The 26,714-nt window shown below is 45.1% G+C and overlaps 1 protein-coding gene across 4 annotated transcripts in view; it reads left to right on the top strand.

Annotated features, from left to right (window-relative positions):
- The first annotated feature begins 18,740 nt into the window (after positions 1-18,740).
- The window catches only part of LOC124015321 (unconventional myosin-X-like), a 48,131-nt gene continuing 40,157 nt past the window's right edge, over positions 18,741-26,714 (top strand). For 3 of the 4 annotated variants that reach the window (XM_046330490.1, XM_046330491.1, XM_046330492.1), the window contains exon 1: positions 18,741-19,415. In XM_046330490.1, the coding sequence (XP_046186446.1) occupies positions 19,281-19,415 (135 nt within the window). In that variant the 5' untranslated portion in view covers positions 18,741-19,280. The remainder of the gene's footprint in view (positions 19,416-26,714) is intronic. The other variant, XM_046330494.1, reaches the window with a different exon arrangement.

Consider the following 26,714-nt stretch of genomic DNA (forward strand, 5'->3'; position numbering starts at 1 on the left):
ATGACAGAGCCAAGTGACTTGGTGTATAGCGAGAATAGGAGAGGGCCAAGAACAGAGCCCTGGGGGACACCAGTGGTGAGAGAGCCCTGGGGGACACCAGTGGTGAGAGTTCTCCCACTTAAAAAGATGAGAGAGGCCTGTAATTTTCATCATAGGTACACTTCAACTATGACAGACAAAATGAGGGGAAAAAATCCAGAAAATCACATTGTAGTATTTTTTAAATGAATTTATTTGCAAATTATGGTGGAAAATAAGTATTTGGTCACCTACAAACAAGCAAGATTTCTGGCTCTCACAGACCTGTTACTTCTTCTTTAAGAGGCTCATCTGTCCTCTACTCGTTACCTGTATTAACGGCACCTGTTCGAACTTGTTATCAGTATAAAAACCTCAAACAGTCAAACAGTGTTGTACTGATATGTGCTGTACTGATAGGTACTATACTGATATGTGCTATACTGATATGTGTTGTACTGATATGTGCTGTACTGATATGTACTGTACTGATATGTACTGATATGTGTTTTACTTATATGTGCTGTACTGATATGTACTGTACTGATGTGCTGTACTGATATGTACTATACTGATATGTGCTGTACTGATATGTACTGATATGTGTTTTACTTATATGTGCTGTACTGATATGTACTGTACTGATGTGCTGTACTGATATGTACTATACTGATATGTGCTGTACTGATATGTACTGATATGTGTTTTACTTATATGTGCTGTACTGATATGTGCTGTACTGATGTGCTGTACTGATATGTACTATACTGATATGTACTATACTGATATGTGCTGTACTGATATGTGTTTTACTTATATGTGCTGTACTGATATGTGCTGTACTGATATGTACTGATATGTGTTTTACTTATATGTGCTGTACTGATATGTACTGATATGTGTTTTACTTATATGTGCTGTACTGATATGTGCTGTACTGATATGTGCTGTACTGATATGTACTATACTGATATGTACTATACTGATATGTGCTGTACTGATATGTACTGATATGTGTTTTACTTATATGTGCTGTACTGATATGTGCTGTACTGATATGTACTATACTGATATGTGCTGTACTGATATGTACTGATATGTGCTGTAATGAAATGCACTGTACTGATATGTACTGATGTGCTGTACTGATATGTACTATACTGATATGTACTATACTGATATGTGCTGTACTGATATGTACTGATATGTGTTTTACTTATATGTGCTGTACTGATATGTGCTGTACTGATATGTACTATACTGATATGTGCTGTAATGAAATGCACTGTACTGATATGTCCTGTGCTGATATGTGTTGTACTGATATGTGCTGTACTGATATGTACTGTACTGATATGTACTGTGCTGATATGTGTTGTACTGATATGTGCTGTACTGATATGTACTATACTGATATGTACTATACTGATATGTGCTGTACTGATATGTACTGATATGTGTTTTACTTATATGTGCTGTACTGATATGTGCTGTACTGATATGTGTTGTACTGATATGTGCTGTACTGATATGTACTATACTGATATGTACTATACTGATATGTGCTGTACTGATATGTACTGATATGTGTTTTACTTATATGTGCTGTACTGATATGTGCTGTACTGATATGTACTATACTGATATGTGCTGTAATGAAATGCACTGTACTGATATGTCCTGTGCTGATATGTGTTGTACTGATATGTGCTGTACTGATATGTACTGTACTGATATGTACTGTGCTGATATGTGTTGTACTGATATGTGCTGTACTGATATGTACTGTGCTGATATGTGTTGTACTGATATGTACTGTACTGATATGTACTGTGCTGATATGTGTTGTACTGATATGTGCTGTACTGATATGTACTGTGCTGATATGTGTTGTACTGATATGTGCTGCAAGGATATGTGCTGCACTGATATGTACTGATATGTACTGTACTGATATGTGCTGTACTGATATGTACTGTACTGATATGTGCTGTACTGATATGTGCTGTACTGATATGTACTGTACTGATATGTGCTGTACTGATATGTGCTGTACTGATATGTACTGTACTGATATGTGCTGTACTGATATGTGCTGTACTGATATGTGCTGTACTGATATGTACTGTACTGATATGTGCTGTACTGATATGTGCTGTACTGATATGTGCTGTACTGATATGTACTGTACTGATATGTGCTGTACTGATATGTATGTGTAACTGATAGCCTACGGTAGATGCTGCTGAATGCAAATGTCATATATCTAAATGTAAATCATAAATGTTTGATTATTAATGTTCTGTATTATGTAAATCATAAATGTTTGATTATTAATATTCTGTATTATGTCAATCATAAATGCAGGCCTCGAATATTAATGTTCTGTATTATGTAAATCATAAATGTAGGCCTGGGGTGGACCCCAGGAATAGTAGCTGCTGCTATCGCAACAGCTAATGGGGATCAAAATACACACACAAAATCATACACAATACACAACCAGGGATGCAGACAAGTCCTGACGCCCACCCACATGTTCCCCAGAGATAGTTTCACTGATCTTGGATGAGTGCTAGATGTCATGAAGATGGATGGAAGGAAAAACGTGGTATGATGAGCACGTTCTTCATTTACTGTATATGTGTATAATGTGTGACAAGCAAACAATGAAATTACAGGAAATTGAAGAGGACGTTTGTGTGTGTGTGTGTGTGTGTGTGTGTGTGTGTGTGTGTGTGTGTGTGTGTGTGTGTGTGTGTGTGTGTGTGTGTGTGTGTGTGTGTGTGTGTGTGTGTGTGTGTGTGTGTGCGTGCATGCGTGGGTGCGTGTGTGTGTGTGTGTGTGTGTGCGTGTGTGTGTGTGTGTGTGAGCAAGTGTGTTTCCATCAGCGAGAACAGAATGTCTCTCTTTGTGATGTTGAAGTGTACTACACATGATAGCTGGGTGCTTTTTGTCGACAGGCATTTCTCCGGCCCCCACCCATGGGAGCCACGAGGACCCCACACACTGGTGGCCTGTTGTCCATCCACCTGTGTGACCTCAACCAGGATGACTCAGTCCCAGCTCAGAGCATGCCAAGCAGGGGGCATCCAGACTGGGATCCCACCTGGTGTCAGCCCCCCTCCTGGTCCAGCCACACTGTTAGCTCAACTGGTGCCTCCTGGACAGCTGCTACAACGAGCAGAGCCCGCTCCAACACTCAGGACTTGGACATAGACAAACAAAATAAGTAAGCAAACATGCTAAAAAGAGTGATTTTCCAGCCATCCTAAAAAAAAAGGTAATTGTTTGATTTACAATTGTGTGTATAGTGCAACAGATATCTCACAAGTGCATCTCCAGCAACTTCCTGAAAATGCTTTGTGAAGTTCCTCTTACGTGAAATAACTTCCCCCTAAGTAAAGTTTCCCCGATGGCACTGAGAGGAACTAATCCTTTTTTGTCTTTTCAGCCAGAGCAGTAGAGGTAGGGTTATAATAAGTCCTGGCCAGTATTCACTGCTCTATCATCACATTCCACTTTACTATGTTGAAGTGCCATGACAGCAGCATGGTGAGGTTCACTCAGGTCACGTGACTGGGGAGTGTGAACACTGTCTGGGTGTCACTGGGCCTCCACCAACACGCTGCTAATGAAAGACCACTTCATCATCTTTCTCTTACACATTCGCACGTGCGCGCACACACACACACACATGTACACACACTCGCTCTATTCATTTCCAAATGTTTTTGCAAACTGAATGTCTTCTGCATATTCCATTTATTTCTTTAGCTCAATATTAACCGTTCACACACACATCTCCAACAAACACTCAAACACAAGGAGATGATGGAGACGCATTGGTAGCTTCACAAAGACTGCAGCACCTGCATTGAGTTTAAATACCAACAGCTGTGGCCTACTGGAGCAAGAGCTGAGGCTCTTTTGTTCCCACTGTTTGCTGCCAATCCCACACACACACACACACACACACACACACACACACACACACACACACACACACACACACACACACACACACACACACACACACACACACACACACACACACACACACACACACACACACACACACACACACACACACACACACACACACACACAGAGAGAGAGAGAGCCTCATGCACACTTCCCCCTGCCTGGTCCTATATTTCCCCACACGCCAGACAAGCCATACGTGTTTAGTCTGTCTGCCAGTTTGTTTGCCCACTGTTTTCTCTTTTTGTTGCCCACTGTCTTCTCTTTTTGTTGCCCTGTCTTCTCTTTTTGTTGCCCACTGTCTTCTCTTTTTGTTGCCCACTGTCTTCTCTTTTTGTTGCCCACTGTCTTCTCTTTTTGTTGCCCACTGTCTTCTCTTTTTGTTGCCCTTTCTTCTCTTTTTGTTGCCCACTGTCTTCTCTTCTTGTTGCCCACTGTCTTCTCTTTTTGTTGCCCACTGTCTTCTCTTTTTGTTGCCCACTGTCTTCTCTTCTTGTTGCCCACTGTCTTCTCTTTTTGTTTGCCACTGTCTTCTCTTCTTGTTGCCCACTGTCTTCTCTTTTTGTTACCCTGTCTTCTCTTTTTGTTGCTCACTGTCTTCTCTTCTTGTTGCCCACTGTCTTCTCTTTTTGTTGCCCAATGTCTTCTCTTTTTGTTGCCCACTGTCTTCTCTTTTTGTTGCCCACTGTCTTCTCTTTTTGTTGCCCACTGTCTTCTCTTCTTTTTGCCCTGTCTTCTCTTTTTGTTGCCCTGACTTCTCTTTTTGTTGCCCACTGTCTTCTCTTTTTGTTGCCCACTGTCTTCTCTTTTTGTTGCCCTGTCTTCTCTTTAGGTTGCCCTGTCTTCTCTTTTTGTTGCCCACTGTCTTCTCTTTTTGTTGCCCACTGTCTTCTCTTCTTGTTGCCCTGTCTTCTCTTCTTGTTGCCCTGTCTTCTCTTTTTGTTGCCCACTGTCTTCTCTTCTTGTTGCCCTGTCTTCTCTTTTTGTTTCCCTGTCTTCTCTTTTTGTTGCCCTGTCTTCTCTTTTTGTTGCCCTGTCTTCTCTTTTTGTTGCCCTGTCTTCTCTTTTTGTTGCCCTGTCTTCTCTTTTTGTTGCCCTGTCTTCTCTTTATGTTGCCCTGTCTTCTCTTTTTGTTTCTCTGTCTTCTCTTTTTGTTGCCCTGTCTTGTCTTTTTGTTGCACTGTCTTCTCTTTTTGTTGCCCTGTCTTCTATTTTTTGTTGCCCTGTCTTCTCTTTTTGTTGCCCTGTCTTCTATTTTTGTTGCCCTGTCTTCTCTTTTTGTTTCTCTGTCTTCTCTTTATGTTGCCCTGTCTTCTCTTTTTGTTGCCCTGTCTTGTCTTTTTGTTGCACTGTCTTCTCTTTTTGTTTCTCTGTCTTCTCTTTTTGTTGCCCTGTCTTGTCTTTTTGTTGCACTGTCTTCTCTTTTTGTTGCCCTGTCTTCTCTTTATGTTGCCCTGTCTTCTCTTTTTGTTACCCTGTCTTGTCTTTTTGTTGCCCTGTCTTCTCTTTGTGTTTCTCTGTCTTCTCTTTATGTTGCCCTGTCTTCTCTTTTTGTTGCCCTGTCTTCTCTTTTTGTTGCCCTGTCTTCTCTTTTTGGTTTGATGTTGATTGCTGACTGTAGCACTTGACAATTGCAGCTGGAAGGAGAGGGTCAAGGAAAACAGATGGGATCAGGTGACCGAATGTGAGAAAGGACTGGTTTGAGTGATGGGAATTCAACTTAGCACAACACAAACAATGAGTCCGAGTATACAGTACGAGGCTGTTTCCACTGGAGCTTGTCCACAAAGGACACCTTGTGATAATCGACACAATGAGGTGGGAAACCCTGTGATTCACTTGGTTTGGTCTCACTAACACTGTGTGTTCATCCTCAATGTTACTGGAGTTTTTTTACAATCACTTTGGCACTAATTTCAGAACCTTGTGGTCATTTTTCAAAACTCTAGACACAGAACTCAGAACGGTCATCACTTGTAACACAGGCTGTCCAATGTTCAAAACATTACATTGTGCATTCATATCTTTAAAGAAACCTTGCACTTGCAGAATCATTGGTTCAAATAACTAATTTATCATGAAATACCATAGGAACATTCATTTAGATCACACACACACAAGATACCGATGGTTTTACTGTGTAGTTGTTCGTACGATCATTAAATATTGTAGTACAAAATATGTGATACATGTTTCATTATGGTACTACACATAAATACATCACTGTAAAAGGACTAGTAGAGAGAATAGCCACTGACACAGTGGAATCGTTGAACAAAATCTGAAATGTATTAATGAAATACAATAAAATCACAACAGGTGTCTTTGAGTCAAGCAAAAATAATTAGCTACAAAAAAAACTACAGTAAAATGTGAACTGCAGTGTTCCTCACCTGGCTTACTGTAAAAAGCTAAACAAAGGATGGATTACTGTACTTCTATATTTCCATCAACCCTGTCTTGTAGACTTAGCCACAGGTTCTCATCCACATCACAATGGATGTTTTCACAAACATCTTGGGAAGAATCTTCAGGCATGGCGAATCCAGGCCTGACACTGGTCTGCCGTGTTGTCATTGCCTGTGTCATTCATGGCATGAAGGAGAAGGGTGGCTTGTTCGTGAGGGCGCCTATCATATACCTTCCACCTCCATGTGGAGAAAATGTCAGGTTAAGGAAAGGAGAGCATGGGGGTAAATACAGGGTGGTAAAATTGTGGTTGGGCCTGAAACCATGCTTGCACCATTTGAGCATGGTGGAACCTGACATTATCCCACACAATGACATAAGTCATGCCATCAGCTCTACAGACCTGATTTAGCTCATCAAGGAAGGTTTACAAGGAGAGCTGCATTTTCTGATACAATACGAGGTCTGCATCCCACCACACCATCTTCCGAAATTCCGACCTCTCCTCCTTGTCTTGGCCAGGTTGAATCCTGCCTCATCCCAAAATAGGAATTTGTGATGGTTTTCGTCAGCATCCAGCTCCATCACCCTCTAAAAATACATTTTGGAAAGAGAATTACTGATTACAAAATGATGCAGAAGTTTTGGGGAATTTTTCACAACAAGCATCTTGAAACTGAACATGGTCCGTCTTCAGTTGCTTCAGTCTGTCTGCATTGTTTTCAAAAGTCACAGGGTATAGCTGTTTTAGAGACACCTGGTGCCTTTTCAGCATGCGTACAATAGTCGGCAAACTTATTACCACATTGTTGAACATGTCGTCATTGTCCAAGATGTGCAACCAAATTTCTGTATGGTGAATATCATTTCCGGCCCGAGCCAAATTGACCACAGCCCGCTCTTATTGGTCAGTCAGACATTTTACTCTGCCTCCCCTCTTTGGCCTAGTCTCGATTCTGCAGTTCTCGATTCTGCAGGGAAAATGACAGTGAGAACACATTTAGTCACATCACCTACTCTGTGGTACACGTCGGCATGCAGTATACAGTCATTTGACAGTTGAGAGTAGCCTAATGTTTTGTGTTTTCAAACGAGGCCCACGACCACCTCTCAGAAGGGGTGCTTGTCCTCTAACACGTTCCCCCACACCTCTCAAACGAGGCCCACGACCACCTCTCAGAAGGGGTGCTTGTCCTCTACCACGTTCCCCCACATCTCTCAAACGAGGCCCACGACTACCTCTCAGAAGGGGTGCTTGTCCTCTACCACGTTCCCCCACCTCTCTCAAACGAGGCCCACGACCACCTCTCAGAAGGGGTGCTTGTCCTCTACCACGTTCCCCCACACCTCTCACACGAGGCCCACGACCACCTCTCAGAAGGGGTGCTTGTCCTCTACCACGTTCCCCCACACCTCTCAAACGAGGCCCACGACCACCTCTCAGAAGGGGTGCTTGTCCTCTACCACGTTCCCCCACACCTCTCAAACGAGGCCCACGACCACCTCTCAGAAGGGGTGCTTGTCCCCTGCCATTCCTTTGACCCCCCCGTCTTCCTCGTCTTCCTCGTCTTCCTCCTCCCACTGCTTGACCTCTATTGTGACCTGGATCACCATGTTATTGCTATGTTGTTGTACTTGGATACGACTCTATATACGTACCATAATGTGAACTCAATCATCACTAATGAGTTGACAGTGTTGGAAAAGCAATTTCAAGGGCCTGCATACATACACTCATCGGCCACTTTATTAGGTACACCTACGTGTTAACGCAAATCGCCTGCTCCTTCGAAACAGTAAAACGTGTGGCTGCCGGCAACTCAATATATAGAGTATATAGAGTAGAGAGCTTTAGTTGTTGTTCGACCAAACATTAGAACGGGCAAGATGAGTAATCTAAGCAACTTTGACCGTGGTATGATTGTTGGTGCCACACATGGTGATTCCAGCATCTCATAAACAGCTGCCCTCCTGGGATTTTTACGCACTACAGTCTCTAGAGTTTACAGAGAATGGTGCGATAAACAAAACACATTCAGTGAGTGGCAGTTCTGTGGGCAAAACCACCTTGTTAAATGAGAGAGTTCAGAGGAGAATGTCCAGAACCATTCAAGCTAACAGAAAGGCCACAAATACTCAAATAACATTTGGTCAAAACAGTGGTGTGCAGAAGGGCATCTCTTAACGTACAACACCGTGAATAATTCAGGCTGTTGTGGAAGCAAAAGGGGGTCCTACCCAGTACTAGATAGGTGTACCTAATAAAGTGGCCGGTGAGTGTACAGTAATGTCAAATCTGAAAACATGGCCTGGAAAAGTGCATGGGACCATAGAAACAGTGTCTGATAAAGAATGATGATGAAATATTACATCCATAGAAATGTAGTCCAATGGGTTCATGTTCCACGGTAATTGGTGTCAATGGATCTCATTATCCTGAAACTTTCATGATCTAAACATGGAATATTGTTTGTCAGTTTCCATAAAACTATGCATGAAGAGTTATGCAACAGTGTGAATTGCATTTTGAAATGCTAATACTTTGATGTTAATTTGTGTCATTTTGAACAGGTGATTTTAGTTCAATGAACAGATGATCTTAGCTTTATGTGTATTGTATTAAAAAGCAATTGGAAAAACATGTTAGATCTAATCGGTTGTGAGTTTTGTGTCGAGAGTCTAGAAAAATGACATCAATGTTCTGAAATAAGTGCCAAAGTGATTGTAAAAAACTGTAATGAGACTCAGGCTTGAGGTTATCCATGGGTTCACCAACACGCGCACACACACACACACACACACACACACACACACACACACACACACACACACACACACACACACACACACACACACACACACACACACACACACACACACACACACACACACACACACACACACACACACACACACACACCCTGAGACACACACAGAGTTGGCCAGACAGTCCTACAGGCCTTTTCTCATTCACCCTGGGCCAGTGCTGATTCCTTTTCCTTGAAGCAGAGAACTGAGCCCCAGTAAAGTACCTCTGGCAGTACGGTCTGTCCTCTTAGCGCTGCAGATGGCCCCCACTCAGCCCAGAGCACACGGTTGTGTGTGTCTGTGTGTGTGTGTGTGTGTGTGTGTGGGGGGGGTTCTCTGGATTGGCTGTTTTTCCTCTATCAGGCCTAGCAGGGCAGGCAGACTAGTGGTAGAATAGGATTTTAAATGGAAAGTAATCATGTGATGTTTCTTTAATCCAAGCAGGCTTGTGTTGCACCAGTTGTGTGGCGGTCAAACCCATACTGGGCCTGTGTTAAATGTCTGACACTGCAGTCTGTGTTCCTGCATGATATGATATGATATGATATGAGAGAGAGAGAGAGAGAAATATATATGTATATATAAGGCCATCAGCATTGATTGGTGGGGACGCTAAGAGATGGATGTTGCTCCTAGCATTTACAGAATTAACCCATGAGTGGTTCTGAAGGAGACGGCAGTGGTGTGTGGTGTGTGGTGTGTGGTATGTGGTGTGTGGTGTGTGGTGTGTGGTGTGTGGTGTGTGGTGTGTGGTGTGTGGTGTGTGGTGTGTGGTGTGTGGTGTGTGGTGTGTGGTGTGTGGTGTGTGGTGTGTGGTGTGTGGTGTGTGGTGTGTGGTGTGTGGTGTGTGGTGTGTGGTGTGTGGTGTGTGGTGTGTGGTGTGTGGTGTGTGGTGTGTGGTGTGTGGTGTGTGGTGTGTGTGTGTGGTGTGTTGGGAGGAGGGTGCAGTAATGAAATACTGCCCCGCACATAGCAGGGTTCACCCTCCGCCCAGGAAACTGTTGCTTTTGGAGGTCACGGCGCCTAGCAACAGTCTGGATCTGGGCCTCAGAAGAACCTGAGACAACACACACACACACACACACACACACAAACTTGCAGTATATACATGGAAGACATGCCGACGTGCTTTTCAACCTTACTGCCTTACATTGAGCTAAACACTCCCACAGGCAAAGCCAAATCAAAGGAGCAGAAGTTTGCAAAGGTCCTCTGTGAAGGTTCTTTCCCATATTCAATAATTATACTGCTTGTATTGCTAACAGCATTTCTCAAGGCTGATATCTAAACATAGGAAACTAGGGCAAAACCAACTACAGATACACAGGCATCTTATTAGTCGCGCAGGGCAAAGGGTTTCCACTGAATCTGCCAATGTTTCTGACATGACCACCTTTCAGCAACGCCCTGTTGTGACTACCAGTCAACACATTCCCCCACCATGTATACATGCAGACACAGACACATACACACACACACAGTCACGCACACACTTACAGTACACACACACATATACATGCTCACACACACACACACACACACACAGTCACGCACACACTTACAGTACACACACACACACACACACACACACACACACACACACACACACACACACACACACACACACACACACACACACACACACACACACACACACACACACACACACACACACACACACACACACACACACACACACACACACACACACACACAGTGGTCGGTCCAGAGTTTTAGTTTGGCAAAGTACCACCCTTTCTGTATTCTGAGTACTGGGCACACAGTTGAAAGAGCTAAGAATAGCTCAAGGACCCTGGCCATCTGCCCAGTCCCTTAACTCTCAATAAGTTATCCTCTCTCCTCTCTCCCAAACACTGAGCCTTTTACCCTCCCTTGATTCTCAACAAACCTCAGTTTCACTGCCTCCTTCTACCTCTCCAATCTCCACCATGCACGGAAGAGTGGCAATGCACGCACACTAACTCCAGAAAACGATTCAAAATGCTGTATGGGCTTTTGAGCAGTGAGCCTTGCCCGAGGACAGAGTAGACGGAGTGTAACTGTATTGAACTGCGCAGTGTGCATTCCATCAAGCCTTATCTCCCCTGCCTGTTCCCTTTAATGTGAAAATACCAGGCAATATGAGGGCGTCTGGCCTCTGTCTCTCCTCACTGTTTGCTTGGCTTTTTCCTTGTTTTGTCTTCTACCTCTTCATCGCAAGCCCAGCATCTGTCCTATCCCGTTATCCCTCCTTCCCTATCTCCCATCTCCCTGTTTTTTTTCTCCCTCATTTTGTCTCAAGGCTGTGAAGTTCTTTCCTGTCTGTTTTTTGGTTTAAAGATTAAAGTCGATGATACGGGAGCTTAAGCTCTTGTTTCTTGTCTTGTTTTACATTTGTTTTGGTCAGTTGAGGAATTAGTGCCTATGGAATATTCATCTATCTATGAGTAACGGGGAGTACTGGTGTAAAGTCCTGTTATGTAATTCTACTGAGGGCACGCACGTCTTCGGTGTCCTTGGTATAACCTTATACGTCATCCGAAATACTTACAGGTACTGTATATGCCTACTGTAACTCAGCTCAGAGAAAGATAACATGTTTTGTAAACTCAGATTAGCTTTTTTATGTTTCAGGAGAATATCGTTTTCAAGGAGATGCATCAATATCTCCAGACTCCTAAAAGAGTTCAACAGAACCCAGGTGAAAAGTATGAAATGTTCCCTACTCTGACTGAAGGGGCAGAAGGTGGGGCCAGAGATGTCTGTTGTATGTTCTAAACTGTCCCTTGTTTTATTGTCTAGAGGGTGAGGTAGCAAAATGCACGGTTAGTTTGTGTATGCTCAGTCAATACGCACACAGCCAGTCAGTTCAACTCCTGACCTCCCGTGGGCATACACCACAGTGGCCTGCTTAAACAGAAGAGGCTCTTTAAAACAAAACCTTCCTCACGCAGTAAACTCCCATCTCTCAAAACAACACTGGCTGTGTGCCAGTAACATAGTATAACACAAAGTCTCTTCCAGTCCAGATTGAGGGGTGTACTAGTGTGACAGGCAGGTGTGATCAGTGTAACAGGATGGTAAGTGCTAGGGCTATTAATACTGTACTGGAGCCAGAGAGGGGTTGTGGGTTAACTTGGTCGAGGGGGTCAGAAGTTTAAACGGGGAATGTTTCCCCTTCTCGTCCTGCCCTGGCCCTGACACCAGTCCCTCTGCTCCGCCACAGGCTCCCTCTGTCTCTGGGAACAGATGTGCCCGCGGCGAAAGTTCAAAGCCCCATGATCCTCCACTGCTAGTTAACCTGACCCCTCAGGCTGGCCAGGGAGACTTGCTGTACACACACTCACGCACACGCATGCGTTACACATGCACATACACACACAAGACAAGAGCTGACTTTACTCACAGTCCACATCGTCACTCCTTTAATTCTCTTTTTTTCCACTACATGGCCTTTCTGTCACATAGTATTGGGTGGTGCAGCGGTCTTAGGCACTGCATCTCAGTGCTTGAGGCGTCACTACAGACACCCTGGTTCAAATCCAGGCTGTATACCAACCAGCAGTGATTGGGTGTCCCATAGGGCGACGCACAATTGGCCTAGCGTCTTCCGGGTTTGGCCGGTGTAGGCCGTCATTATAAATAAGAATTTGTTCTTAACTGACTTGCCTAGTTAAATAAAGGTTAAATAAATTAAAACAAATATATATATATATACAGCAGAATATTCCTCAGAGGAAACTTCCGGTCAGTTGCTGTAGTTAAAGGGCTCCACAATCCATTATCCAGTACATAATGGGCCAATAGCGCAACACCCCTCTATTCGCCAACTAACTGTAGCCTCATAGAGTAAACCTCCACCATACCTAACAGCAGTAGGGTGAGGGGTGGAGAGACGAGATGGGGTTCAACGCTTGACCCAGTGGGGACTCAGGAAATCCTGTAGAAGACTGGGTTGAGAGGTCAATAGGGTAAAGTAGATAGTCTAAATCCCTATTTCAGAGGAATGACATGACCCCTGACCTTTGAACACTGGGACTGCATCTGTAAGATGATGGTTGTAGCTAACTCTTCAAAGACAGATCTCCTTCCAAAGGAGACGCCCTCCCTCCTTTCACAGCATCGACCAGTCGTAGCTTCAGTTATTGAATCCCAACCTATCAACTGCTCCAATCCCAACCTATCAACTGCTTCAATCCTAACCTATCAACTGCTTCAATCCCAACCTATCAACTGCTCCAATCCCAACCTATCAACTGCTCCAATCCTAACCTATCAACTGCTCCAATCCTAACCTATCAACTGCTCCAATCCTAACCTATCAACTGCTCCAATCCTAACCTATCAACTGCTCCAATCCTAACCTATCAACTGCTCCAATCCTAACCTATCAACTGCTTCAATCCTAACCTATCAACTGCTCCAATCCTAACCTATTAACTGCTCCAATCCTAACCTATCAACTGCTCCAATCCTAACCTATCAACTGCTCCAATCCTAACCTATCAACTGCTCCAATCCTAACCTATCAACTGCTCCAATCCTAACCTATCAACTGCTCCAATCCCTGACAAGACCGTAGGGTCCACTAATTTACACTGACTTTTAAAGCTTCACGGAAACGTCAATGTTAATAATCAGTCAAGTACACCCCCATAAGACGTGTGCAGTAATCCTACATATAACTGGTGGTGCACAGAGAGACTGTGAACAACAGGGCCTGCTCTGCTCTGTCTCCCATCAGCCCGACATGTGTGACTTGGGTCCATTCTACAAAACGTCTCCCTTGGAAACACCAAACCACCAATGTCAACAAACGGGCTGGGGTGGCCGAGGAGAAGAGAGGAGCGGAGAGGTAGGAAGACAGGAAGTGGGTGGGATCAGCCAGCAGAAAGGCTTGGGGGAAATATTTGATGAATACCCCACCAGAAGAGAGAGAGTTAGTGAGTGGGTTGGGAGATTGAGTGGAAACAAGAGTAAGAGATATCTTTACAAGATGACCCCTACCCTGTCTGTCTGCCTGTGTGGACCTCCTCCCCAAGATTGACTACAAATTCTAGAGCAATCTCTCCTATACACCCTATGTTCTTTTTCCAGGGATAGCAGAGTCTATCCCAATCTCATACATACCAACCAAGCAGCACCCCCACCCCATCAACTCAGAGCCCCCCCCCCTCCCTCTCTCTCTCTGATCTCTCACTACAGGGACACACATCAAAAAGGTCAGATAGAGGGTGGTTATATTTGTCCTGTTTCACACATGTACAAGTGTGTGAAAATGCATATCCCAATCCCCCTGTGACACCCTCAGAGAGTGGGGTCAAAGACATGGTTCCCCACTCCCCAGGCTAGAGAGGAGAGGAGCAAGGCTGGCCTGTGTTTGCACTGGGGGGCCCACTACCACATTCACCAGCCCCACTACTCCTGATCCGGTGCGTCAGCCTGGAACACTGTATCAGGTTAGCCTGCCTGAGTGAGTGTGTGAGTGCATGTGTTAATGGAGCATCATATCTCAACTGAGGGAAACTGAGAGGCAGGAGAGAGGCGGCCTGAAGGAGGAGAGCAGGGGGAGAAAGAAAGAAAGAAAGAGAGAGAGAGAGAGAGAGAGAGAGAGAGAGAGAGAGAGAGAGAGAGAGAGAGAGAGAGAGAGAGAGAGAGAGAGAGAGAGAGGAGAGAGAGAGAGAGAGAGAGAGAGAGAGAGAGAGAGAGAGAGAGAGAGAGAGAGAGAGAGAGAGAGAGAGAGAGAGAGAGAGAGAGAGAGAGAGAGAGAGAGAGAGAGAGAGAGAGAGAGAGAGAGAGAGAGAGAGAGAGAGAGAGAGAGAGAGAGAGAGAGAGAGAGAGAGAGAGAGAGAGAGAGAGAGAGAGAGAGAGAGAGAGAGAGAGAGAGAGAGAGAGAGAGAGAGAGAGACTCACATACATATAAGCAGAACTAAAACTTCACGCCCGCACCTCAGGCCACCCCCCCACTCTCTCGCTCTTCCTGTGTCATGGTACAGTTTTTGTGAAACAGTGAGCAGCTCCTTTCCTCTCCCCCTCATAGTGCTGGGGCTAGGGGTGGCCTGCGGGGCTGAGGGAGGGAGGCAGGCAGAGAGATTATGGTACATGACAGCATGGCGCTGCCACTCGGCAGAACAGGGACATCCATAGGCTTCTATTGAGCTGCTGTGATGCACACAATAATGAGAGTTCATCCCTCACTGTGCTACGGGGTACAGAAGAGGTGGGGGGATCACAGAGCATGGGGGGAGACAGTGTGTGTGTGTGTGTGTGTGTGTGTGTGTGTGTGTGTGTGTGTGTGTGTGTGTGTGTGTGTGTGTGTGTGTGTGTGTGTGTGTGTGTGTGTGTGTGTGTGTGTGTGTGTGTGTGTGTGTGTGTGTGTGTGTGTGTGTGTGTGTGTGTACACATGCAGACATGAATGCTTAAGCATGTGCTTTAGAAATGTTAAAGGGATTGAGCCAAGAGCGGCACGTACACAACCAGTAGGGATTGATCCTCAGACAGACTAGTAGTCTGCAGCACACAGCGATCCCAAATGAATGTCCCTTCAGTCAAGAATGAGTTAAGGCCGGCTGAGCATGAATGCACGGGGGAGTTTACTCCAAGCAGCGCAGGGGAAATGAAGGGATATTAAGGGAGAAATGAGAGTGAGCGCCGAGGGGTTTAGAGAGATATCACGTGTCTGGATTTAGTACCAGTCACTCTGCCTTCTACCACGGCACCTTTACAGAGTGCTCAGCAAAGTGGAAGAGGGGAAGGTGGGGGGAGGGGGGGTTGGGGACTGTGTGTGTGTGTGTGTGTTTGAGGGCGTCAGAAGGACAGTATAAGAGTTAGAGTTTGGGTTGGACAGAGGTGGAGTGTTGTAGTGTAGAAAGAGTTTAATTGTCACAAATACATTGAAATGCCTTTCTTACAACCTCTTTCCCAACAACCCAGTAATCAATATCCGTAGTACTATCAATTGAAGTAAAGTAGGACAAAAATACATGAGAAATAGAAATAAGAAGAACACAAAAAAGTAAGTAAGCTATATACAGTAGTTATATACATGTTCAGTTCCAGGGTCAGTAGTTATATACATGTTCAGTTCCAGGGTCAGTAGCTATATACAGGGTCAGTTCCAGGGTCAGTAGCTATATACAGGGTCAGTTCCAGGGTCAGTAGCTATATACATGTTCAGTTCCAGGGTCAGTAGCTATATACAGGGTCAGTTCCAGGGTCAGTAGCTATATACAGGGTCAGTTCCAGGGTCAGTAGCTATATACAGGGTCAGTTCCAGGGTCAGTAGCTATATACATGGTCAGTTCCAGGGTCAGTAGCTATATACAGTGTCAGTTCCAGGGTCAGTAGTAATATACTGGGTCAGTTCCCGGGTCAGTAGCTATATACAGGGTCAGTTCCAGGGTCAGTAGTTATATACTGGGTCAGTTCCAGGGTCAGTAGCTATATACATGTTCAGTTCCAGGGTCAGTAGCTATATACAGGGTCAGTTCCAGGGTCAGTAGCTGTATACAGGGTCAGTTCCAGGGTCAGTAGCTATATACAGGGTCAGTTCCAGGGTCAGTAGCTATATACAGGGTCAGTTCCAGGGTCAGTAGCTATATACATGGTCAGTTCCAGGGTCAGTAGCTATATACAGGGTCAGTTCCAGGGTCAGTAGTAATATACTGGGTCAGTTCCCGGGTCAGTAGCTATATACAGGGTCAGTTCCAGGGTCAGTAGTTATATACTGGGTCAGTTCCAGGGTCAGTAGCTATATGCAGGGACAGTTCCAGGGTCAGTAGCTTTATGCAGGGACAGTTCCAGGGTCAGTAGCTATATACAGGGTCAGTTCCAGGGTCAGTGCCAATACCATATTTACAGTGTGCATGGATACTGGAGTGGTAGAGGTTGATATTTATCAGGGTAAGGTGACTAGGCATCAGGATATATGATAAACAGATTAGCAGCAGCAGCATATTTAATGATTGCATGTGAGTGTGTGTGTGTGGGTGTGTGTAGAGTTAGTATGAATGTGTGTGCGTGTTAAGTGTGTGTGTGTGTGTGTGTGTGTGTGTGTGTGTGTGTGTGTGTGTGTGTGTGTGTGTGTGTGTGTGTGTGTGTGTGTGTGTGTGTGTGTGTGTGTGTGTGTGTGTGTGTGTGTGTGTGTGTGTGTGTGTGTGTGTGTGTGTGTGCATAGAGTCTGTGCAAAAATAAAAATGAAAGGGTTAATGCAGAAGGTCTGTGTAGCCATTTTGTTAGCTATTTTGCAGTCGTATAGCTTGGGGATTGAAGCTGTTCAGGAGCCTGTTGCTGTCATAATTGTTTCTCCGGAACCGCTTGCCGCGTGGAAGCAGAGAGAACAGTCTATGGCTTGGGTGGCTGGGGTCTTTAACAATTTTCCTTACTTTCACACTGCCTGGTATAGAGGTCCTGGATGGCAGGAAGTGATGTATTCGGCTCTCCACACCACCCTCTGTAGCACCATGTGATCAAGGGCAGTGCAGTTGCCATACCAAGTAATTATGCAGAGGATTTGAGGTCCCAAGCCAAATCCTGAGGGAGAAGAGGCAATGTCGCGCCGTCTTCATGACAGTGTGCAAGTGGACCATTTTAAGAGGTTGTAGGCCTGTGTAAGTCAGGGGAATGTGGATAGAAGTTTTGAGGTGTTGGTTGTTTTCTAGTTCTCCTGAATTGCTCTCAAAGCAAATTTCATACACTAGTCTAGTATATTAGTCTAGTGTCAAAGCTATATTGTCTGGTAATTACTGATCAATATTCATTCTCTGGAACAAAACAACAAGTATAATTTGACAAATTTATATTGGCTAAAAACACATCTAGATATGATCTGATCAAGTCTTAAGAAGTTCCAACCACAAAGTAATACACTCATGAGTTCAATCTGATATCACATGTAGAGAAAAATTATTTCTTGTTGTGCAAACCCGAACAAAGTCACAGACAGGCATATCTGTTAACAACATTTGGGAAGAAGAGCTCTGACTATTAGTGATCAGTGATCACCATAACTGCCGTGAAGTCATTGAAGGGAGTTTACTGGAATAGAGAATAAAGGCAGAGTCCATCTGCTTTCTATTGAGGCATTTCTTGTGTTTCCGAGGGAAAATGCCTGTATTAACGGGCACACACTCACACACTCACACACTCGCACGCACAACACACACACATGCTAAATAAACCAGGAAAAAATGCCAGAAAATACACAATTACAAAAGTACTGGCTTGGGCCTACCAACACGGTATTTACAGTAGCATTCACACAAACATGAAGTAGACCTGGTAAGAAACCATATCTTCTCAAGAATGACGGGCAAGGATGCTAAAGTGGTAGGTCATCAAAGAGGCATGTGACGCAATAGTCTGTGGGAAGAGGGGCGTGTAAGATGGGCGTGCCTTTTCTGGGCGTGTTATAGTCCAGCCAGTTATATTTCGCATTCGACAAGAGGGGACGGCTCGACCCGCCCTTTCAAGGCTGGCTGATCTCTGGCACGCTTTTGTTCAAACTCAAGTCAAATCAGACATAATCGCCTGCCTAACCTTAAGTTTAGCTACTACACTGTAGTATGTGAATAGCAGCAGGCCACACGAATTTCGCTCTTCATATTGATTTCTTTAGACGGCTCTTATTTACAATATTCACGGTTTTGTCAGCCAGTAGTGGCATTTAGGCGTGAAAGTAGACATATTGGTATTTTAGTTAGCGTGTGATAACTTGTGCAACGACTTCAGATACGAGCAAGGTCTCGGGACAAGGCATCACCTTTTGGAAGGACAGATTTGACACAACTTTCAGACACATTTTCACCAGGTTGAACTCTTCGATAGCTTCTATGTTCCTTCTATAGGCCAGTGTTGGACTGTCCTCTTGGCGTATGTGTCTGTTTGTCACATTCCCTCTGGAAGTCTATGGAGAGAATTATTTCAACTTGGATGTTATCCTCACGCGACTCTGGATTTAGTTACGTACTGTGAGAGGTACACGCGTAACCCCCAGAGACCAGACGTTGAATGTTGACTTTACGACAAGAGTAGTCGAAAACACCTGACTTTACCCGATTTGAATGCCTGTGCAAGGATTTTGTTGGTTTCTGTGCTGCAGGCAGGGTTTCAATTTGCTCGGACGGGACTATGGGGAGAAAGAGGAGGAAGAATCGTTTGAGTTGCGCAACAAGGAGGATCTGACTTGCAACGGACGTGTAAGGAACCTTATCTGCATGCATTATTAGTATTACCATGTTAATATGATTTGTCTGTCCCCTCCTCCCCTATGATGCAGTTATGCGGCGTTGTTAAGACTTGTCATACGCAGCCTATGTATTATTCTCATCGTCCTGACTACTAAAGAACAGCCAATATGTCAGTCAGTTGGGATTTTGCTACATAGGGAGACATAAAAGCTGACGCTACATGTTTAGAAAAAGTCATCAAGCATTTAACCTGTATGGAACACGTGTGAGAGTACACAAAGTAGAAATTGTATTGGAGTCTGATTGCTTGCTATGACACATGTACATGTTATAACATAGTTATAACTAAGAATATGCTACGTAGCCAGCACAACTGACGGTGCAGCTTGCTTTACACAAGTAAGTGGCAGCTATAAATTGATGAACCAACGTCATTCCTCACCACAGAGAGGTATAGCTGGCTACATGACTCCTTGTCACCCAACTGTATCCACCTTCCTGATTTTGCCCTGAACACCAGCTCATGAATACACTCACTGCTGGCTGTGGATTCAACAGCAGGAAAACGAAGTTGGGTCAGGGAATTGTCTATCCATGCAACAACAACAACACCAATAACCATATTCCACTTTAGAATCCTATTCCAGATTGATACACATGGTAACATGCAGACATAAGCAGGAATGAGCAGGCCGATGTGCACAAAGATAGGCCTAGACTAGAGGTTGTGTTAGATCAGCTTTGTCACCGAGCCCATATTTACAGTTTTGAAGTGGTACCACTACCATCATGCTGACCTGACTGATTCCTTTTCCAGGATACAGGGATCGTGTCAGGTCATTCGTGTGACCTGCTCCCTCCACGACACAGACAGACAGAATGTGCGTTGATCCCTGTGTCTGTTCTGTTCTTTTGAGGCCTGGGCTACATGGAGAAATCTCACGCAGTGTGATGCAACCAATAAAGCCCTGTGTTAAATGGCATCGATCCTGTGGCCTCTGTCCACTGTATGGCAAACAAGACTGTGGCCTTGTCTTCTCTGTACTGTCAGTCACATAATCGGGCACAGAGAGTTCAGCTTTGTGTGGGGTCATTGTTGCCCTGTATTGAGGTAACCTCTTTGCGTCACTCTAGGACACAATGTACTGCGCCCTCCTGACATGTCCATTTAAAAAGGAGCTTTGCCGAGAATTCATCGTCAAAGTCAATATGACTGACAGCAGCTGAGCAAGCCCTCTAGTTGAAGGCCTAATTCAATATTTCTTCATGTTAAGCTTTCAGTCATATTTTCTTTATTGCTTGCAGTGCTTAGCTTGACTTGGGCAGCAGGTCTTCTTCCACAACAAGAGCATGAAACGCCCATCCAGCCGAATAGTCCACTCTCCCCTCCTGTTCCCCTCCTGAAGATGTTATGAGTGATAGTCTATATCCATTCCTATCGTCCGTCCTGTCTGCCAGCTGTTACACACGTATGCTTTAGAAACTGGAGGGAGATACTTTTTTATGGAAATGGTCTTGAGTTGCGATGGATAGGCAGGTCTCTTCCCATCAGTCCAACGGCACTAACAGACGGGTCTGGTCCGGAGATAAGAGGAACATCTGGTGCTCAGGGAGATCCAGAGAGGTGTCCGTAGTGGAGAGTTGTTCTTGGCAAACATCCCATGTCTTGATCATTATGCACCATCTGTCTGGCAGTGATAGCTAAAAAAAAAAAAAAAAAAATCCATCCATGGTCCATTTCCTCAATCAATGCAGGGCTATTGTAGTATGTCTCAGTTAATGCAGCTTGATGGGCTTAAAGTAAGACCCTGTCCACAGCAGTGGAGGCTGCTGAGGGGAGGACGGCTCATAATAATGGCTGGAAGGGAGCTAATGGAACGGCATTCATCACACGGAACCCATGTGTTTGATACCATTCCACCTATTCCGCTCCAGCCATTTCCACAAGCCTGTCCTCCCCAATTAAGGGGACACCAACCTCCTGTGCTCAACCTCCCACCATATAGCATAACCCTAACCTAGCCATGCATATCCAGGCCAAAAACTGTCACCGCCCCTTTTAGCCTCGCAATCATGTCTTCTCTCTGCCATTACCTCATTGTGACTTACAGTGGGGTAAATCCATTTGAGTTCAATCACTTTTTGACAGCACCCGTGTTGATTTGAACGCAACCTTCCATACATATTATCCCGTTGTAGAAGTGGTCAGAAAGTGACTTTTTGGACCTGAATGCCAAAACCTTCAAGAGATAAAGGTGCTCAAAGTTGACTTATTTTGCATACCTCTGCATACCATAAGACATGTCCTCAGCACTGGCAAAGATCAATGGTTGAGATACCATTTAAAAGCTTACAAACAGGGTGGTCAAACTGTTTTATAATTTCATTTATTTAATGACATATTCACCTATGTTGTAGTTTAGACCATATTTTACATTATCTAAGGTTTTGGTGTTGAGACACAGCCTGCTCTTGAATACAGGTGGGTGTCATGTTTTGGCTGATAAATGTACTAAAATGACAATTAAATAGATATTTAGACTTTCAGATAATACCATAAAGATGGTTGGAGGTCCACATATCAGAGAATGATGACTTGAATGGGAATATGTTGTTTTACATTTTAGGCTACTGTCAGTCCTCCATAGGAAATCTATTGAACTCATTGAAGGATAGATAGTAATACAGACATGACCCGTTGACATCCGACGGTGAGTGGACCGGCGGCCATCTTTGTGGTAGGAATTAGATCTTAAAATTGCAATTGAATTGACATTTTAATGGTATACCAGCTACAACTAGTCTGAAGGGATAGGTCCATTCTATGAATTCTATTTCTAGGATTGAAATGACACCCACCCTGTAATCAACAGCATGTTGTGTCTCAACCGACGGCGACGCAACACAAACACCTCAGAGGATCTGAAGTCGGGTCTAAGCTGCAACGTATGAACAGAATTGGATTTTCCACGTTTTTTGGGGGGATAATTGACGTGTAAAGATGTTTTTGTGAAATATCCATTTCTATTGAAAACATTTTTGCGCAAGAAATTCTGAGGGTTTGACAACCCTGTTTGTTAGCTTTTGAAATGAATTAATATGGATTTACCCAATAGTGTGCTGCACACTTCCTTTCCCAAAAGAGCACAAAGAGAGTAACCGCTAAAGAACATCCCTGTTCAAATCAATAATGATCTGATTTCACATTCATTGTGTGGCCGTCCTTGTTGTATCATGTGGACTACAGTGAGCATAGGCTATGTGAATGAGTGGTGGTGGGGGTCTGGCCTACTGTTCAAACCACTGGCTTTGGTTTGCTTCCAGAGACTTAGGTTATTGTGTGTTCATACCCTTTTCTACAAACAGTAGGCCTCACCTCCCACTTGAGATTGTATCAGCTTCTTAACTATAACCGGACACAACTCCCGAGAAAATATTGATGATTGATTTCCTGCCTACTGCTAATCCTGTTTCCTCCCGGCCTGACCCCTCTCACTGATGTGTGCTGGATATAGATACGACCAGTCAATACTACCTGCTGAGCCAACCATTAGACCTCAGCTGACCCAGACTAAGAATGCACCATTACAGCACAGACTCCGAAGGCCGTCCATCCCAAGGAAAATCAAAGGATTTGTGAACTATAATATTTGGCTTTCCATGGTGTCAGTGGTGGTTTTGGGGGTGGGGTCGGAAGGTGAGTGTCGTAGATGAGTCCTGGTCCTGGGAAAGCCCTACAGGGAAGTTCCACTGTTTACACATTGGCCTCAGTTACGTTCAGCGTTGGACAAGCCGCACTTTGAGGCAGTAGGTCAGACCTCCCAGCCCTCCCTCTGTGTGTGTGTGTTGGAACATTTTCTCTGTAAAAGCTTGTGGCCCCTGCTGCTGCCAGGGATGACCACAGCTACCCACGGGCCTGGTGGAGGAGTGAGGAGTCTCCTCCGCTCCAGATACATCCATCCAACATCTTCACCACCACCAACTTCTACGTCGACCTTTTCCTCTGCGGTGCCAAGAAGGGTTGTGAAGAGTAACAGCCGTAATACTAAAACCCTGGAGTGACGCTCTGTGGCCGGCCTGTGCTCCAGCTGTAGTTGGAGGCACGAGGCAGTTTGTGACGCTTGTGCAGGCTTGGCTGGCAGAGCGGTCACTGCCTGGGCCAGTTCAGAACCTTTCCCCTGCATGTTTACAATCCGGATTCAAAGAAATTGCTCTCCCAACAGCTGCCCAAACAGTCAGGCAGGCTGAGCTGAATGCCTTCAGTGTTGAGATAGCCAGGGCACTAATTTTAGGAGAGGACATCCGTCATTCTCTCTCCCTTCCATGTTTCCACTTAAATCTCAGCATTCTGCTAGATGCAATGTAGGCCTAGCTATGTTTGCCACCCGGCAATGTGCCTGTCTACGACAGCTGCTAGCATTACGAGGAAGAAACAGGTCCAGTCGTGGCTTGCCCGAAAGTGGGTCCCGTTAACCGGCTAACGGCGATGCTTCTGCCCTCCCATCTTTATTAGAAAAGAGTCTTCAGAGGTGTTACGGTACACTGGTTTATATTTGGTTTCCGTTGCGTCGCGGCCTCACCACCTTCAGGCCACACATCTGGTCCTCAGGCTGGCGTTGGCAGAGCCCGAGCATTTCATACCGGTTACTCAGCCTCCCAGGAGAGTTGCAGGGCCAGGCAGGGGGAGGAGGAGGGAGGAGAGGCTGGTGGTGGTGGAGGGGGGCCAGAGGAGAGCGGAAGTGAGCCGCGGAACGAATACATCATGACATCTCTCCCTCCCTCTTTCCCGGGCCCCCGCTCCAGTCCGGATGAATCATCCCCTGCCTGCCCTCTCTTCCACTCGGTCTACTCTCTCCAGCGAGATCGACTCCTCCTGACTTCTGAATAGCACGCCATCCTCTCCTTCTTTTCTCCTTCTATCATCTTTGGGACTATGCATTTAAAGAGGTAGCTTGGATCAGTGGTTCACAAACCTGGGGGGGCGGGGGCGCGAGGGATCGGCAGGGGCTTTCAACTTACTACTGAAAGTTGTGATAGTGGAATGCACAAAATTGGGTAGTACATCATCAGTTTTCCTCTTGTCATTAGAGAGATATTTATCACTTGTCCAGATCAACGAGCCCATAGACTTTCTTGTAATGTTTGAGTCACTCAAGTGTCACACGAATACACATTAGACAAGGCAACATGTATAGAATTACAAGAAAATGAGCTTTAAAATGGCAACAAAATGTGTAGAATAGCAGGAAATAAGTGTGAGTGAAAAAGTTTGGGAATCTCGGGCCTAGATTAACAGACGGGGGAGATAATGTTCAGTGACAGTGTTCTTTTCGTAGAGAGTACCTACTCACAATAAGACCGGGGAGGATTTATTTATTGGATTTATAAGCAGAATTGCCATATGGCAAACAGTGGCATCAATAATTTCCGTCACCAGTTTTCTCTCAGTCAGACATGGCAAGCTCAGGCTGTGTCTTGTGTGAGCCGAATGTCTAGAGAACGGGACTTGGCCAGACGGTTGAGGGTCGACGAGGGCCAAGCAGAGCCAGGAGCAGGGTGAAGGGCCACAGCCCGCTCGAGCCTCATTCACAAATTGCTTTACGACACCATTCAGTCATTCCTATCGGGCTCGTCTGACGTTTACAATACCTGTCCCTGGGTTAAACTTGAACTCAGTCACATTACTCACACCTTCTTCTTATCCTTTCATTTGACCCCGGGCCCTCCGCCCGGTGTCTACCCTCATACAGAGCAGAGCGCGTACTGTAAATTAGTAGTTGGATTTTTCTTTTTCCCTTTTTTTTTACAACTTTCTGAAGCACTTTGCGGAGGCAGAGTCCTAAACTTAGCAGACCCAGCAGTAAAATGTGGTGTTTGAACAGCGAGGGGCCCAGAGCTGACCTGGATAGTGTTTCAGGTAGGCCAGAACCCCGGGCTGGGCCGCCGCAGGGCCTCCCTTAAGGCCGTGTTTCCTCAGAGACAACAACACAGGCCACAGAAACACACAGCGCACCACGGACACGGGCCAACTGGATCACAGGCTAGCTCTGATGAGGTTTTCCAAGGCCAGGCTAGGATTCCTAAGGGCCCATAGGCAGTAAAAGGAAATCTCCTTTTCAGCCACTGGCTACTTCACAGGGCGTCCCGGAATAAAAAGTTCACTGTTCCACCGTGAAAATTGATTTAACTTGACTGCTAGCAGGGGCTCCGTGTATTCAGTTGACACATCTCTCAGTGTGCGGCAGAGAGAGGGGTGGGGATAGATGGCTTGTTAAGAGGAAAAGTACCGTACACTGAACTGATGTTGGCCCCTCATTGTGATTTTCCAGGAAATGAAAAAAAGCCCTCTGCTTAGTCATCAGTGCAGTTAAAGTAGAAACGGGAGTCTGTCTCTACACCCTCATTTATGGGCCTAGTCTGTTTGTCTCCCTGGTCTGGCCTCTCTCTCTCACACACTCTCTGTCTGTCTGTCTCTCTCTGAGGGAGGAGTGCCAGCAGCATGTGAGGGTAGGCTATATGGTGTTACAGCCTTGGTTGGTCTAGTAACCTAAAGGTTCATGTGCTCTGGCTAGAAGTGTCTGCTAAGAAAAAAAAGGGATTGATTTCTCTTTGTTTATTTTGACACTGTACCAACATTAGTCTTATGGGACGTGAATATATCATTTTGTCATGTGTGTGTGTTTATAGACACGGACAGCTATGTGAGATAGGAGTGCGACCGACCACAAATATTTGATGTTATTTGCCTTTTTCACAGAAACGACTGGATGTGGATAAAAGGGCGTGGGGGGTGTGTGTTGAGCTAAAGCACAAAATAATCCTCTGTTCCTAGTTCTTATGTTAAATGAGCCTGTTTTGAATGCCATATTTCTCCCAACCATCTCACCCTTGGATGAGAAAGCCAACCATTACAAGTACAGAGCAGCTATGTGCCTGGTGTGGCTGCCAGGAAAGGCAGGCAGAATGCTATACTGTAACACACAGGGTTGGCTGGGGGGCAAACCTTCAGGGGTGAAATCACCCCATCTAGACTGCCCGGGAACCTACCATGCTAACTGTCATAGCACATTAACTAGCCTACATCAAATCTCCACAGGGTTTATCTACCTTGAACTCATTGGCCCATAGATCTCTCTGATCACCCTTCATTACTCATGTATGTTGTAATCAGAATGCAGACTCTTCCCAGCTAGCACATAACGTTATGAGAACCATATGTTTCTTAGATCTTGGTGAGAGGGTGTTGGTCCTTTGGTTATTTTGCATACTACCTTCCCAAAAACCTCCTGGGAATGGTGCAGGATTGTT

Source organism: Oncorhynchus gorbuscha, linkage group LG26 (genome assembly GCF_021184085.1).
Source record: "Oncorhynchus gorbuscha isolate QuinsamMale2020 ecotype Even-year linkage group LG26, OgorEven_v1.0, whole genome shotgun sequence".
NCBI classification, from domain to species: Eukaryota; Metazoa; Chordata; class Actinopteri; order Salmoniformes; family Salmonidae; genus Oncorhynchus; species Oncorhynchus gorbuscha.